The sequence below is a fragment of the Oratosquilla oratoria genome, chromosome 24 (assembly GCF_046742065.1).
Source record: "Oratosquilla oratoria isolate Oo_2021 chromosome 24, ASM4674206v1, whole genome shotgun sequence".
Classification (NCBI taxonomy): domain Eukaryota; kingdom Metazoa; phylum Arthropoda; class Malacostraca; order Stomatopoda; family Squillidae; genus Oratosquilla; species Oratosquilla oratoria.
In genome coordinates, this window is record NC_134800.1 from 44,396,845 (window position 1) to 44,414,344 (window position 17,500).

At 39.2% G+C, this 17,500-nt stretch overlaps 1 protein-coding gene across 1 annotated transcript in view; it reads left to right on the plus strand.

Moving 5' to 3' along the window:
- The window catches only part of LOC143038590 (uncharacterized), a 36,849-nt gene that overhangs the window by 13,475 nt on the left and 5,874 nt on the right, over nucleotides 1–17,500 (plus strand). Inside the window, exons 6-11 of the mRNA XM_076207997.1 lie at nucleotides 12,387–12,691; nucleotides 13,030–13,256; nucleotides 14,565–14,683; nucleotides 15,644–15,752; nucleotides 16,127–16,250; nucleotides 16,672–16,816. Coding sequence (XP_076064112.1) covers nucleotides 12,387–12,691; nucleotides 13,030–13,256; nucleotides 14,565–14,683; nucleotides 15,644–15,752; nucleotides 16,127–16,250; nucleotides 16,672–16,816 — 1,029 coding nt within the window. The remainder of the gene's footprint in view (nucleotides 1–12,386; nucleotides 12,692–13,029; nucleotides 13,257–14,564; nucleotides 14,684–15,643; nucleotides 15,753–16,126; nucleotides 16,251–16,671; nucleotides 16,817–17,500) is intronic.

A 17,500-nucleotide genomic window follows, 5' to 3' on the forward strand; every position in this document is an offset into this window, starting at 1 on the left:
GGACATAGACGAGTGACTGTGACTGTGTTTGAGCATATTCCAACACGCAAAATTACTTTTCTTTTGAAGTGAACGGCATTTCTCAACCTGAAAAGAGATAAATGTCAAACATTAAACATAAAATTTTGAACTGTTTCTATGCAAGCTGTGAAAATTTGAGGTCGTTTAAAAAAGAATTGCCAAAATTATTGGCCTGCAAAATGACGTCAAATTTTTTGGAACACCCTGTATATACATATATATATACATATATATATATATATATATATATATATATATATATATATACATATATATTCATATATGTATATATATATATATATACATATATATATGCATATATGTATATATATACATATATATATATATATATGTGTGTGTGTGTGTGTGTATATATATATACATATATATATATATATATACATATATATATACATATATATATATATATATATACATATATATATACATACATATATGTATATATAGATATATATTATATATATATAATATATATATATACATATATATATCATATATATTGTTACGGGCGGACTGGTTAGTGAAGAGACTTTAAGTATAACGTCTAAGTGCTTTAGAACCAGCTCACTTCTAGAAGCCACTGTAGGACTGAACTATCTGGTCAGGGCCTAGATAATTCGTAAGACTAGAAGTAAAGGTAACAAAGAAGATTCCAGGAAAGGAATATTAAACTAGCGATAAAACTAGTAAACGAAATTATTAATGGAAAATATTTACAGGCAATCAACACAAAAGAGAATGGGCAGTAGGGTCAATGGGACCGTTACATGATTATAAGAATATGGAAATTATCGTTCAAATAAGAAACACAAGATAAGTATACAATATGGTACTATCTAAGTACAAAGAGATCAGGAACATGCATCAGAATAAGTAATAAGTACAAATATAAGTAAAATAATGCAATGTATATCAGACACGTAATGTAGGCAAAAAGGGTGATCACTTCACACCAATCGTCTCATGAGTCTAAACTTCCAGTTTTTATCAAGAGATAAGATATGCGAGAAATGACGACGAGTGAGCGATTTCAACCGCTTATATACCATTGGACCGGAAGCGGAATACTTCCGGGTGAGTGTGCGAGTGAGTGAAAGGGGGGGAGGAGGGTAAGTTAACACACGTCAACATGGGTAGTTTTAGGACCCTCGACTCGCTTGAACAATCTATTTATTTAGTAACTGTCAAATCTGTGCGCTCCGAACTATTCAGGATTTCGCTTGTCTGTTTGTTCTACAAGAGTGCGCACCTCTCTCCGCACGTAGGCAAGATTACATATAGTGGACGGGCGTTACTGCTTAACATTGTTACAATACATACATAGACAAGAAATATGAACATAGTTATGTAATACAAAGGAACACAATTCTATAACATAATTACACATATGACGTAATATCTAATATTACGTTACACCTCCACCGTTTGGGAAAGCTTTTCACTTTCTGTTGAAAAGCTATGTTCTAGAAAGGACGTCGGCTAAAACATTAAAGACGCCTTTTATATGATGAATTGTTAGATTAAAGGGTTGGAGAAATAAACTCCAACGTGTAAGTCTCGGATTCCTGTTTTTCATAGTCTGTAGGAACTTTAAGGGGTTGTGATCCGAATATACTTGAATTGTAGCTTTGGATGAACCTAGGTAGACTTCAAAGTGGATAATGGCCTGGACCAAAGCGAGTATTTCCTTTTCAATGGTGGAATAGTTCCTCTGTGCAGGGGACAGTTTCTTGTTGTAGTAGGCGATGGCGTGAAGAACTCCACTATGTTCTTGTAAGAGGGCGGCACCGATACCGGTGTCGCTGGCGTCGACTTGCAAAAGAAAGGGTCGTTGGAAATCGGGTGCCCTTAGAACTGGTGCGTTAGTGAGAAGGGACTTCAGGTTTTTGAAGGCCGTCTCACAGGTAGGTGTCCACACGAAGTCGTGGTCTTTTCTCAACAGGTCAGTCAATGGTTCTGCTACATCTGAAAAATTTGGACAAAAACGGCGATAATAGCCACTCATTCCAAGGAATCGACGTACCTCTCTACGATTAGTGGGTGTTGGTACATCATTGATGGCTTTTATCTTGGCGTCTATTGGAAACACTTGGGAATTTCCAACTTTAAATCCCAAATAGGGGACCTGTGTATGTCCGAAATCACATTTGGACAAATTGATGGTAAGGTTTGCTTGTTCTGCTCTATAAAAGAAATTATTTAGGTGTTCAATGTGTTCTGTCCAAGACTGACTAAATATTATCACATCATCTAGATAAGTTTTTACTCCTGGCAATCCTGCAACAAGATTACTTATCATTCTTTGGTAAGTGGCAGGGGCATTTTTAAGCCCAAATGGCATTGCTCTGAATTGGAACAATCCCTCTTCCGTAATGAAAGCGGTAACTTCTCTTGAGCGAGGGTGTACAGGGATTTGATAGTATCCCCTTAACATATCCAACTTGGATACATACTTGGCAGTTCCTAGACTGTCTATGATATCATCTATCCTAGGGATAGGAAAAGCATCGGCCTTAGTATGGGCATTGATTTTCCTGTAGTCAATGCACAGGCGATAAGAATTGTCAGATTTAGGGACAAGAATGCAAGGAGATGCCCAAGGACTACTGGAGGGTTCAATTATTCCCTGTTGAAGCAGAGTGTTTATTTCTGCTTTTATGAACTCCTTCTTTTTTGGATTGACTCTATAAGGGGCTTGTTTGATAGCCCTTGGCGAGTCTAGAATTATTTCGTGTTCTATCAAAGAAGTGAATCTTGGGGAATCTAGAAATAATTTTGGAAAACTTCTTAAGAGAGAAAGAATGTCTCTACCTTGTTTCTCAGATAAGTGTCCTACTTTTATCTGAAGATTTTGTAGTATCTGAGAGTTTTCCAAGGGAATCTCAGGAGGATTAGGCAGGTTATCAGGAGGCTCTTCCGATTCTATTGTGGTAGAGCTGTAAATTGGAATTGGATCTCTGGAATGATAAGGTTTTAAGGTATTTATGTGACAGAGACGGGAACTCTTTCTTCTGTCTGGAGTTTTGATTATGTAGTTGAGATCACTGGCTCTGGACAAGACTTCATAGGGTCCTTTGTATTTAGCCTGCAATGGATCTCCTGGTATGGGAAGATAAAGTAACACTTGATCTCCTGGAGAGAAAGTTCTAAGTTTAGAATTTTTATCATACCGACCTTTCATTTCTCGTTGAGCATTCGCCAAGTTCTCTCTTGCCAACTTCCAAGCTTCTAACAACTTCTCGGTGACCTGGGACACGTATTTCAAAGAAGGAACTGGTGGTTCTTCTTTCATCCATTGTTCATGAAGTATCTTTAGGGGACCACGGACTTCATGACCGAAGACTAATTCTGACGGGCTGAATCCAAGGCTTTCTTGAATTGTTGTTCGGGTGGCGAACAACAAAAAGGGGAGTCCGTCTTCCCAATTTCGAGTGTTCTCAGCACAGAAGATTCTTAACATTGTCTTGAGCGTTTGGTGAAAGCGCTCTAGAGCACCTTGTGATTGAGGATGATAGGCGGAGGAAGTTACATGATTTATACCTAGTGTTACAAGAGTTTCTCTAAACTTGTTGGAAAGAAAATTACTTCCTTGATCACTTTGAATGTTCTTAGGAAATCCTACCATAGTGAAATATTTCAACATTTCTCTGATTATGTTTTGAGCTTTAATATTTTTCAAAGGAATTGCTTCTGGAAAACGAGTGCTCATACACATGATTGTGAGAATGTACTGATTTCCTTTACTTGAAGGAGGTAAAGGTCCTACACAGTCAATAAGAACTTTTTTAAATGGCTCTTCCATTACAGGAATGGGATGGAGTGGAGCTTCTACAATTTTCTGGTTGGGCTTACCTACAAGTTGACATGTATGACATGTTTTACAATATTGGGCAACATCTTTGACAACCGTGGGCCAATGGAAATGTTGGGTTATGTTGAACAAGGTCTTTCTTACCCCTAAGTGACCTGCTAAGGGAGTATCATGAGCCAATCTTAGAACATTATTCCTGAAACCAAGAGGGAGGACTATTTGATTCCTTACTTACCATGGCTGGTCAGCGGTTGCGGTGGATGCTCTCCATTTTCGCATTAGGACTCCGTTTTCTATATAGAAACCTCGTGACATATGTTCAACTTCTTCTGGAGATGAAACAATCTCGTACAAATTTTTAAGAGAATGATCTGACTTCTGTTCTTTGATTAATTCTGCTCTAGATAGAGAAACTGGTGAAGAAGAAGATGGGTCAGTTTGGGAGAATAGGGATTCTAAATTATAGGTCTCCTCTTCAGATTTCTTGTACTGAGATCTGGTTACAGCGCAAGCGGGAAACAACTGTAAGTTATCTGAAGGTTCTACTGAGGTCTTAGGGTTATTTGTTATTAAGGGAGAAATTACTTTGCTTCCAGCGATGTCATTGGACAACAATAAGGATATTCCTACTATGGGAAGAGAGTCTACTACTGCTACTTTAACCATTCCGGTTGTTAAATCAGACCGCAAGAAAACATTATGTAATGGACATTTTACAATTCCTCCAACTCCTTCTATCAATATATCATAACCTGTATATGACTCACCTAGATTCTGCAAGACAGAATTTAAAATCAGACTTTGCTTTGCTCCTGTGTCTCGGAGTATGGAAATAGGATATTGTTGTGAACTACTACTATGAGATATAGTTCCTGAAGATACAAATGGTTTGAAACAAGGATCATGATCTGATGAGGGGGGTTCTACATTACTTGACAATACCGGCTTCTTTGGTAGTGTATCCTGAATAGAGGATTTTGAATCATCTGATTTTATATTACTTACAAGAGTTGGTGTCTTATTGGAGAATGAGGGTGTCAGTCTCTTTCTGCAATTAGAAATGTGATGGCCAACCTGTTTACAATATGAACAAGTTACAGGGGGATTAGTCTTAAACCTTTCCATTCTTTGCCAAGGTTGGTTTGGAGGATATTGATTGAAATCAGACCTGTAACTGAAATGTGATGGGCTAGACTGAATTTCAAAGTGTTTCTTTGGGGACCAAGGATCAGAGTATTTTGTTGAATCTGGAATATATGACTTTGACTTTTGGGATTCCATTTGTCTTGACTTAGGTTTATGATTTAGTGTGAACTCATCAGCCAACACAGCAGCTTTAGTTAAAGTTTCGGGAACATGATCATCTATAAAAATCCTAAGATCTGTCTCTAAGGTATTCTTAAACTGCTCCAATAAAATCAACTGTTTAAGTCTATCTAAGGTGTCCGTTTCACTAGCCAAACACCACCTATTGAATAACCTCTCTTGTTGAGCCGCATATTCTACGTATGTTAACTGAGGTGTCTTCCTATAATTACGGAATTTCTGTCTATAGGCCTCTGGTATTAGTTCATAAGCTTTTAAAACACAAGCTTTCATATTATATCATATATTCGCTTTCTGCTTCTGAAAGAGAAGTATAAATTTGCTGAGCCTTACCCTTAAATTGTGTTTGAATGATTAATGGCCAATTTTCTTTAGGGATTTGTAACTGTTGCGCCAATTTTTCCCACTGAAGAAAGAAAATTTCTGGCTCTCCTTCTGAAAATTTGGGTAAAAGTTTTACATACTTGGAAATATCTATATGACCTTCCTGAACTACGGGTTGTCTATCAACAATCCTAGCTTCTACTTCTGCCTTCTTTAATTCTAACTCTGCCAATTTGACTTTAGTTTCTCCTTCTCTAGCTCTAAATTCTGCCTCAATTTGCATTTGTTTCAGTTTAGTTTCCTCCTCTTTAGCTACTTGTTTCGCTTTAGCTTCCTCTTCTCTAGCTCTAAATTCTGCCTCAATTTGCATTTGTTTCAGTTTAGTTTCCTCCTCTTTAGCTTTAAATTCTGCCTCAATTTGCATTTGTTTCAGTTTAGCTTCCTCCTCAATTTCTACTCTCCTGACCTTTAATTCAATCTCCTTAATCTTAAGTTCGGTTAGTCGTGCCTCTATTTCTAACCTATTTGAAGGAATTTGTATAGCTGTAATCTCTTCTGGAGATAAGATCTCATCTTCGATCAGATTTTCAACGAGTTCCTGAAGTATTTTTTTCTTTCGCAAACTTGTATCAATGTCTACTCCAAAGTGCTTGCCTATTTCTATCAAAGTGTCTTTAGTTTGTTTCTTTAAGAAACTTACCTTGGGATTTTGAACGAATTCTTGAATTATATCATCCATCTCTATAAGAATGTGTTAAATACCTGATAATATATCCTTGGCAAGGGTCGCCACTTTGTTACGGGCGGCTGGTTAGTGAAGAGACGTTACGTATAACGTCTAAGTGCTTAAGAACCAGCTCACTTCTAGAAGCCACTGTAGGACTGAACTATCTGGTCAGGGCCTAGATAATTCGTAAGACTAGAAGTAAAGGTAACAAAGAAGATTCCAGGAAAGGAATATTAAACTAGCGATAAAACTAGTAAACGAAATTATTAATGGAAAATATTTACAGGCAATCAACACAAAAGAGAATGGGCAGTAGGGTCAATGGGACCGTTACATGATTATAAGAATATGGAAATTATCGTTCAAATAAGAAACACAAGATAAGTATACAATATGGTACTATCTAAGTACAAAGAGATCAGGAACATGCATCAGAATAAGTAATAAGTACAAATATAAGTATAAGTAATGCAATGTATATCAGACACGTAATGTAGGCAAAAAGGGTGATCACTTCACACCAATCGTCTCATGAGTCTAAACTTCCAGTTTTTATCAAGAGATAAGATATGCGAGAAATGACGACGAGTGAGCGATTTCAACCGCTTATATACCATTGGACCGGAAGCGGAATACTTCCGGGTGAGTGTGCGAGTGAGTGAAAGGGGGGGAGGAGGGTAAGTTAACACACGTCAACATGGGTAGTTTTAGGACCCTCGACTCGCTTGAACAATCTATTTATTTAGTAACTGTCAAATCTGTGCGCTCCGAACTATTCAGGATTTCGCTTGTCTGTTTGTTCTACAAGAGTGCGCACCTCTCTCCGCACGTAGGCAAGATTACATATAGTGGACGGGCGTTACTGCTTAACATTGTTACAATACATACATAGACAAGAAATATGAACATAGTTATGTAATACAAAGGAACACAATTCTATAACATAATTACACATATGACGTAATATCTAATATTACGTTACAATATATATATGTATATATATATATATATATATATATATATATATATATATATATATATATATACATACATATACCAAGGCTTTTCCCTTACAAGGGAGGTAGCCATCAAGGAAAAGGCCTAAAATCATTCCCACCCATTCCATCCCTGAATACACTCCACACCCCTCCACCCTCCCTCTTATCTTAGCACCTCCTGGATGACGAGTCATCCCTGCACCTTGTCCACTGCCCTGGGTCAGAAGCAGTGTCGCAAGACACAGCACATCCACAGCAAGGCCGCTTCATTAAATCGGCGACTCCCCCTCTCCGTCCCCCCATGCATAAAAGGAGAAGACGGGGAGAAATCCCTTCGGGCTGCGTCAAATTTTGCTCACACATACTACCTCACCCCCCATCCCCCCGCCCATTCCACCTCATGCATCACAACATCATCCATATACAACCATTCTCCATTCACCTCTGTCTTCTGTCCTCTCCCGTCTTTCCTCAACAGACATTCCCATCTTCCCCAAAGCCCCCTTCACCCCATCCATCCATCTCATCCTAGGACGTCCCCTCATGTTCACTCCCTCCACATCTGCCTTCCATACCTCTTTTACTAGTCTTTCTTCACTCATTCTTTCCATGTGTCCAAACCATCCTAATACTCTTTCATCAACACTATCTCACAGCTCCCTTTCCACCCCCGTCCTTCTCCTCATCTCCTCATTTCTCACTCTATCTAGCCTAGTAACCCCCATCATACTTCTCAGACACCTCATCTCAAACACATTCAAATTCCTTCTCTCTTCCTCGCTTATGTTCCATATTTCTGCCCCATACAGTGCTGTTGGCACAGTCACTCCTTCATATAGTCTCCTCTTAGCATCCATTCCCAAATGTCTATTCCTCATTACACTCTTCAATCCACCAAGGCATTTACTTGCTTCTCTCAATCTACATTCTACCTCCACCTTCACTCCACCTTTTCCTGCCACATTTGCACCCAAGTATCTAAAACTATCCACTTCCTCCAGTCGCTCTCCCTTAATGCTCACTTCCAGTCTACTGCCACTTTCACCTCTTGTACATCTCATCACCTTACTTTTACCCACATTTATCTTTAGCTTTCTTCTATCACATACTCTCCCAAACTCTGTCACCAACTTCCTCAGTCCCTCCTCCGATCCTGCCACAAGCGCAGTGTTGTCCGCAAACAACAGCTGGCTCACCTCCCACTTTTCTCCATTTTCTTTAACCATCTCCAATCCCTGACCCACTACCCTTGGATTTACCTCTCGCACTACCCCATCCATGTATAAGTTGAACAGCCAGGGCGACATAACGCATCCTTGATGAAGTCCCACCTTTACCTCGAACTACTCACTCTCTCCATTTCTAATCCTGACACAAGCTCTACTACTCTCATAAAAACTCTTGACAGCTCCTAGAAGCTTTCCTCCTATCCCATATATCTGCATAACCTCCCACAGTGCCTTTCTGTCTACCCTATCGTAAGCCTTTTCCAGATCCATAAAAGCCCAAAAAACATCCTTCCCCTTTCCTATAGCTTTCTCACATATTTGTCTTACCACAAAGATCTGATTTACACAACATCTACCCGTCCTAAATATATATATATATATATATATATATATATTATGTATGTATATATTCCTTGGGTACAGGTTTTCTTTCAGACAATTCTGACTGACATTAACTGCTCTGGATGCTTTGATGATCTTAAGGTAAGAATTCTTGATCTTTTGAAAGATCTTCTTATTACTTGTAGAGAGGGACTGGATGAAATTATTCATTTCTCTTTTATGAGTAGCATAGCTCACTTATAGTGCTGTTGTATGCCGACTTGATTATTTATCTTCTAGTAACAGAGGTAACTGTTGACTATCTTTCACCGAAACTCAGAGTTTTTCGCCTCGATCTGAGGCTTCTTCAGGGTGTAGACTGCGGGTTGTTAATTCACTGGAGGTTAGGAGAATAGTGAGGAAAGTTTTTTTACATTTATTGATTACAAGAAGTACATCTTGCTTGGGTCTCTACCCATTACTCCTAGAAGGCATACTAGTATGCCTTTTACAATGAAAACTATGTGTACATGTGTGTAATTGATTAGAAATATACAAATGATTTCGTCGCTGCACGGTCCTGGTCGGTCCCCACGGTCTAGCCGACGTGTCCTATTATGTCCGTTGCGTCCCATCCGGTCCAGCCGACGTGGATAATTTCCTGCACCCGTCGCGTCCCATCCGGTCCGGTCCAAGGCATCATACGCAGTTACCTAAGTGAAAAAGGAGAAGGTATTAGTCCTTTGGCTTGAATTGTTGTGGTGAGCTATAAGTCAATATATCAGGCGAGTACAGTTAAGAATCCATCCGTATCCTCTGGGGCTGGCACATGAAGGAGACTTCCCAGCCGAAGTGGTTGGTATCCTTTGCACCTGTCGCGTCTCATCCGGTCGGTCCAAGGCATCCTGCGCAGTTACCTAGGTGAGAGAAAAAAAAAAAAGGCATTAGTCCTTGGCTTAAGTTGTAATGTGTCATAAGTCAATAATCAGTAAGAGAGTACAGTCAAACAGAACCCATCCGTATCATCTGGGGGGCGGCACTTGAAGGAGGCGTCCCAGCTGATACGAGTTAAGTGTCATTGTCAGTCGACGGATGAATCCCCCGGCCGAGGTCCTGGGGCCCGCACTCAGAAATCTGGTCGCTGGGCAAAGGGCCACATAATGATTTAGCCCGTTTGCCCCGTCCTCTCCACAGTGGATGCAGGCCTCCGGCTGTCCCGTCACCTCCGAGATACATCGATACCCGAGACGGAGGCGATGAAGGATGACTTCCTCCATCCTGGAGAGACGGACTCCAGGGGTCAGTCGCTCATACGCTGTGACAACTTGATACCAGCGTGCTGACGGCCTCTGGGCTGCCAGGTTCTTATGTTTTTGCAGCTCCCTCTTGGCCATCGTTCTCGTTGCAATGGCCAAGATCTCAGTTCGGCTCGGGAGGACACCGATTCCGCCTTCCATGCCTCCTGTGGCCGCTCTTCTGGCCACGAATATCATCTTTAGGGATTTCTTACCATGGTTCCCGTGGTAACCCTAAGAGTTTGGGCTTTGAAGATGGCTTCCAGGTTTTTTTTTTTTGCGAAGTTGTCGGTCTAATATTCCCCAGAGATGTTCAACAGGGTTCATATCCGGGGACTGACTTGGCCATGGATGTTTCCTGATCCCATTTTGGTTCAACTAATTTTGTGTTGTTTGAGCAGTATGACAAGAAGCTCCATCTTCCATAGATAGGAAGACATTTTTACTCATTCTACCATTGGAGAATATTGGAATGAGTCTCCTTTAATATAGAAACATATTTGCCTAAATTGATGTTTCCTTGACTGTCAGAAAAATAATGCGAATCGTGACTCATCAGAGAAAATGACAGTGCTCCAAAAGGCCACAGGTCTCTCCACCATCTCAACAGCCCAATCCTTTCTGCGCTTGATATTGGCTGGACGAAGGAGTGGTTTCCCTCTTGCAGCTCTGCCATAGTAACCCAGTTTGTGGAGATACCTGACAGCTGTTCTGGGACTGACATCAGCTTGTGCTGCTATGTCAGAGGCCTTGCAACGTGGATCCTCTTCGACTTTTCTTTTGACAAGATGCAAGGTTCTTTCTGAGGGCCCGGGACGACCTGAATGAGGTTTTGTGCCCTTCTTGCCCTCTCTGGTGAATTGTACGATCACTCTATTAATAGTAGAAAGGGGTATTGACAGATTTTCAGATATTTTGGGTTGACTAAATCCATTTTTATGTTGACCCGCAATACGACCACGCTGAAAGTCAGATAGGTCTACTGTTCCTTTGCTTCGTGGCATGCTTGATTAATCTTGTATGTAATCTGAAACATAAATCTTGGTAAATATAACATATTAGGTAAATTTGAATAACATTAAGCATTAAATAAGAACAGAAATACATTTTTCTTGGTGTCTATTCAATTTTGTCATATCTGTGTATACATACATACATATATATATATATATATATATATGTATATACACATATATATGTATATACACATATATATACATATATATACATATTACAAAGGCAAAGGATTACAAAGGCGGAGCATGCCGACAGGAGACCTTTTGATCCATATCTAGGTCGGATGCAAAAAAAAAAAAAAAAAAAAAATCATATTAATAATAAATTAAAACTATAATAATGTAAAAATAACAAATAAAATACATAAATAAATGCATAGGTATAGTTGAATAACAAACAAAAAGGTAAATAGTAAATGATTATAAATTGACATATAACTAATAATAAATGAAAATCAGACAGACAAATTATATCAAAACAAAAACAAATAATATAACATAAATTATAATCATTACAGCATCTTACTTAGGTATCTATCTAAATGATTCTTAAAGCTTCGAACTGAACTACATTGCACTACCTGTGCAGGAAGTTTATTCCATTCATTAACTACACGGTTGGCAAAGTTGTTTCTACCTACTTCCAAATTGAATCTATTTCCGGACAGTTTGAGACCATTGTTTCTTGTCTGATTCTCATTCAATGTGAAAATTTGGTCACTTTTGATGTTGTCAATTCCCTTTAAAATCTTAAAGACCTGTATCAAGTCACCTCTGAGTCTACGCTTTTTTAGGGAAAACAGATTCATGTGCTTAAGTCGATTTTCGTATGATTTATTTTTGATATTTGGAATCAGTTTTGTGGCTCGCCGTTGTACTTTTTCCAGTCTGTCAATGTCTTTAATGAGATTCGGTGACCATACGGAAACAGCATATTCCAAATGTGGACGAACTAACGATTTATATAGCTTGTTAATGAGTGATGGACTTTTGAAATCAAAAGATCGCGCAATCAATCCCAGAATCTTATTTGCTTTCTCAGAGGCTGAAATACACTGCTTGGATGATTTGAGGTCGTTACTGATAATTACGCCGAGATCTTTTTCACTATCCACTTTTGTTAACGAATTTCCAAATAACTTGTATGAATTTCCATATATGTATATATATATATAGTCAATGATTACTGGTGGGTACTACCCACCATGGTTGTAGTGAAGCTCCTCCTGGTGTGAATTCCTTATTAAAGAAACCTAGGTAGGGACACTATTAACACCTCCTTCATCGCCTTCTTCAGGTATCGGAACACTTGGAGTTGGGGCTGTTCGCACGAAGGCTGCAGCATGAAACCGAAGCTTGTCGTCGACGAAGGAGGAGGAGGAGGAGGAGGAGGAAGCACCTCCTACAGGCTCGTCCGTGGGAACCACGACACTCTGGGGACATTCTTGTGGGCCGCCGAGGCTCCTGAAGGCACTGACGACGGCGCTGTCAAAGGGCCGGAGATCCTCTTCACTGAGAACGAGACCAACACGAAGAGGCTCTTTGGCGTCGAGGCCAACACGCCCTTCGTCAAGGACGCCTTTCACAGATATGTTGTAAATGGTAAGGTTCCTGGGCAGAAGGTATGGTAAGAACCTACACATACACACACACACACACATACACACACGCGCGCGCGCGCGTATATACAGTATATGTACACATAACCATCGAAATCATCCTTGTAAATCCTAATTAAGCTCACCCTTGAGGTTCGCCTCGACCCTCCAAGTCACCCTCTGGCTAAGGCTATCACCCTTGAAGTCACCCACCACCTAGAAATCACCCCTATTAGCTCATCACATTTGAAGTCCCCCTTGAGGTCAGCCTCGACGACTAAAGTCGGCCACCGCCTCTTGGGGTCCTATCGGTTACCCTTGACCTAGTTCCTCCTCCTGCAGGAGAAAAGGACGCCGTCAACCCGAAGCTGAAGGGGACAAAGGTCGCGGCGCACTACGTGGTGACCTTGGGCCCTGGGTCCTCCGCCTCCTTCAGGACCCGCTTGTGGGAGGAAACCCCCGGGGGTCGAGGACCTGGGGGCGGCGCCCTGGGCGATGGCGTCTTCGGGCCTGCCTTCGCCGAGGTGATGGCCCAGCGGAGGGCGGAGGCGGATTGGTTCTACGAGAAGGTAAGGTCACGCCCATTTGATGAAGGAAACAGGAGGCAAGAACTGGTTTACCAATAGAGTGGTTAACGAATGGAATAGACTTAGTAACCTTGATGTAGTGAGCGCTGAAACTATTGTGTGTTTTTAAGAAAAGGTTAGATAACTTTATGGATGGGGGATGATAGGTGGTAATGGACATGGAACTGCCTCATGTAGGCCTCATGGTCTCTTGCAGTCTCCTTCATTCTTATGTTCTTTTTTGGCCCGTTCGTAGTACTCTACCAATGATACTTAAGCCCCGCCCATCGGTACTCTCGCTTTGCTGATTGGTGGATGTTATTTCTGTTGAAACAATTGAACAAAAGATTAGAACATAAGAATGGAGGAGACTGTAAGAGACCATAAAGCCTACACTAGACAGTTCCATGTCCATTACCACTTATCACCCCATGCATAAAGTTATCTAATCCTCTCTTACAATAGCCAATAGCTTCAGCGCTTGCTAGATGGTGACTAAGTCTATTCTACTCGTTAACCATCCTGTTGGCAAATGGATTCTTACCCATTTCCATCTTAAACCTAGATTTGTCCAATTTAAACCCATTACTACGTGTCCTGCCCTGCTGTCCTATTATGATGACCTTGCCTGCATCATCTTTGCTAAAGCCCTTGACCCATTTGAATGCCTCTATTAGATCACCCCGCACTCTATGTCTTTCTAGAGAGTAAGTTAAGGTGCCTAATCCTGTGTTCATAACGTAAATTTCTAAGTCCTTGTATCATTTTGGTCATTGTCGTCTGTACTGATTCTAATAAAATGATATCCATTTTATAGGTCACATACCAAAACTGTACCGCGCAGTTAAGGATGGGTTTAACTAACGCCAGATTAAGTTTAATTCTATTGCTGTGGAATTTTAATTCATGACTGAATAGAGTTACCTAAGGCCAACCAGAATAAAGACACTAGTCATCATGAGTAATGTTTGTTTATTTGTTTGTTATTATTTGTCTGTTTATTATTTGCTTGATTTTCATTTATCATTATGTATTTCAATTTATTATTATTTACTATTTACCTGTTTGTTTATTATTCAACTATACCTATGCATTTATTTATTTTATCTATTATTATCTATATGATCATAATATCTATTTTATTTACTTATTTTATTTTGTTTTTATTTATTTATTTATCATTATATTTTTTCACATCCGACCTGGTTATGGACCAAGAGGTCTCCTGTTGGCATGCTCCATCTTTGTAATCCTTTATATATATACATATACAATTTGTTTGTCTAATTAGTTATTTATTTTCTCCTGCAGAAGTTAAGCCCCCGGCTGACGGCGGAGGAACGTCAGGTGTTTCGCCAGGCCTTGGCTGGACTCCTGTGGACGAAACAGTTTTACCACTACAGCGTCCGTGACTGGCTCTCAGGTGACGCGTGAGTGGCGTTCCATCTCGTGTCGGACGGGCGAGGGGAGTGATGCGTGGATAATGGGCAGGGTGGGGGTTGGGGTGGTCAGGGACTCGGCAATTCATAAACATCAATAGTAGCAGAAATAATATTAATGATGACAGTAATACTACTACTACTACTACTAATAATAATAACAACAACAACAACAATGATAATAATAATAATAGTAATGATAATAATAATAATTAATAATAATAATAATAATATTAGTAATAGTAATAATATTAGTAATAATAGTAATAGTAATAGTATTAGTAATAATAGTAATAGTAATAATATTAGTAGTAGTAATAATAATAATAATAATAATAATAATAATAATAACAATAATAATAATAATAATAATAATAATAATAATAATAATAATAATAATAATAATAATAATAATAATAATAATAATAATAATAATAATAATAATAATAATATATCTGTACTTTTTCTCTGCCAACAGACTCTGACTCATTTGAACAGTAATCATGTTCTGAATATGTTCAGTTTCTTATTTGCCTCTGCCTGAAAGGCTGAAAGGATTGTGCGTGTCAAGCAAATCTGAAAGCAAGTTTTTCAGGTAGAGGGAGAAGTTGATCATTTACCTTATTTGTTGGTTTATTTGTTTATCTATTCGTTATCAATTTATTCATAAATTTTAATAATATCCGCGCGGTAGCCCTGTGGATACCACGTCGAACTCATGAGCAGGTGGTCGTCAGTTCGAGTCCCGGGACCCACTTCATACTTCTTGCATTGGTTCCCAACAACCCTGGCCATACGGGGAGGCGACCCAAACATCGGAAAAAAACAAAAAACAAAACAAAAAAAAAAACAAAAAAAAAAACGGCTTGTTGCCCTACCATGGCGAGTATCTACGAGTATATATTTATTTATTTATTTAATTTTTCTTTCTTTCTTTTTTATCTTTCTCAGTGACCAACCACAACCCCCAGACTCCCGCTTACGAGGCCGCAACGCTGATTGGCCACACCTCTTCAACCGTGACGTCATCTCCATGCCGGACAAATGGGAATACCCGTGGGTAGGTCACTATTTGTTAACACACACACACACACACATACACACACACACACACACACACACACACACACACACACACACACACACACACACACACACACACACACACACACACACACACACACACACACACACACACACACACACACACACACCTACACCTACATACACACACACACACACACACACTCCTCCCGTGTTAGATCCGGCAAATTGAACTACAGATTGACAAGAATCCCGTATATATTGAAATTAAGGTCATTTGACTGTGACCTACCCCCAAAGTGCATCATAGTGCAAAGGTGACGGCTTCGGCCGCAGCTACTAAGCGCCTCCTGGCGCAGACTTACCTCACGTTCTTCTTTCCTTGCGCAGTACGCCTCTTGGGACCTGGCCTTCCACGTGGTGGCCATGGCCCTCGTGGACGAGGACCTGGCCAAGCAGCAGCTCCTTCTCTTCCTGAGGGAGTGGTATATGCATCCTAATGGACAGATCCCAGGTGGGCTATTCTTTAGTTATTTTATTATTATTTTTTCTTTATTTTTTTTTTCTTTCAGTTATTAGTCTTGTTTTCACCGTTGGCATGTGTGCCATCCTTTTGTTGATTTTTGCTTATTTGTTGTTTTGTTTTATTTAATTTTTTTCTCTGTGTTTATGTATTTATGGATTTGTTTACATGATGTAATTTTTTTATTTGTCTTGTTTATGTCTTTTTAATTTAGATGATTATGTAACCATTTATTTATTTATCTATTTATTGTTTTATGTTTATTGAATTTATTAATTTATTGATCTACTTGTCTATTTTTGTGTTGCTCATATGTCTTAAATCTTTTATTCGTTTTGTATAGTTATCTAACAATTTATCTGTTTATTTCTGGATGTATATTGAATTCATGAGTTAATTTTTTTTTCTTCAGCCTATGAGTTCGCCCTGGGCGATGTTAACCCGCCCGTGCATGCGTGGGCGGTCGTGACTGTCTTCCGGGGCACGGGCGTCCAAGACGAGCGAGATCGAGAGTTCCTGGCGAGGTCCTTCGTCAAGCTCACCACCAACCACACGTGGTGAGTGATGAAGGACTCTTGTAAGGTCCTCTACTTTTTTTTTTTTTTTTTTTTCTTTTTGTCACAGATTGAAAGTCTTGTATTGGAAATTCGAAAATGAGAAGTTTTATCAAACGTTATATTAGACTACGTGGCTAATTATGGGGTTGGTTTTCAATGGACTGGGAAATATTTCTTAATGATAATTGTGATCAGCTAAAAGGAATATATATATATATATATATATATATATATACATATGTGTATATATATATATATATATATGTGTGTGTGTGTGTGTGTGTGTGTGTGTGTGTGTGTGTGTGTGTGTGTGTGTGTATTATTCGCGGGTTTGGGATTTACAGGTTTTGGGATTCGCGGATTTTAAGAATCGCAGATTTTTTTTTTTTCTTTTCTTTTAATCGCGAATTTTGAGAATCGCAGGTTTTAGAATTTGCTGGGTCTGGGGTCCGCAGCGTAAACAGAAAAGTAGAAATAAATAAATAAATAAACGAATAAATAGATAACAGACAAATAAATGAATAAATACAAAATAAATAGATAAAGGTCTGGGGTCAAAGCGTAAAGAGAAAAATGAAAATAAATTAATCAAAGAATAAATAAATGAATAAATGAGTATACGAGTATGGATAAATGAATAATAGAAAAAAGAATAGATAAAGAATATATAATTTGATCACCCTG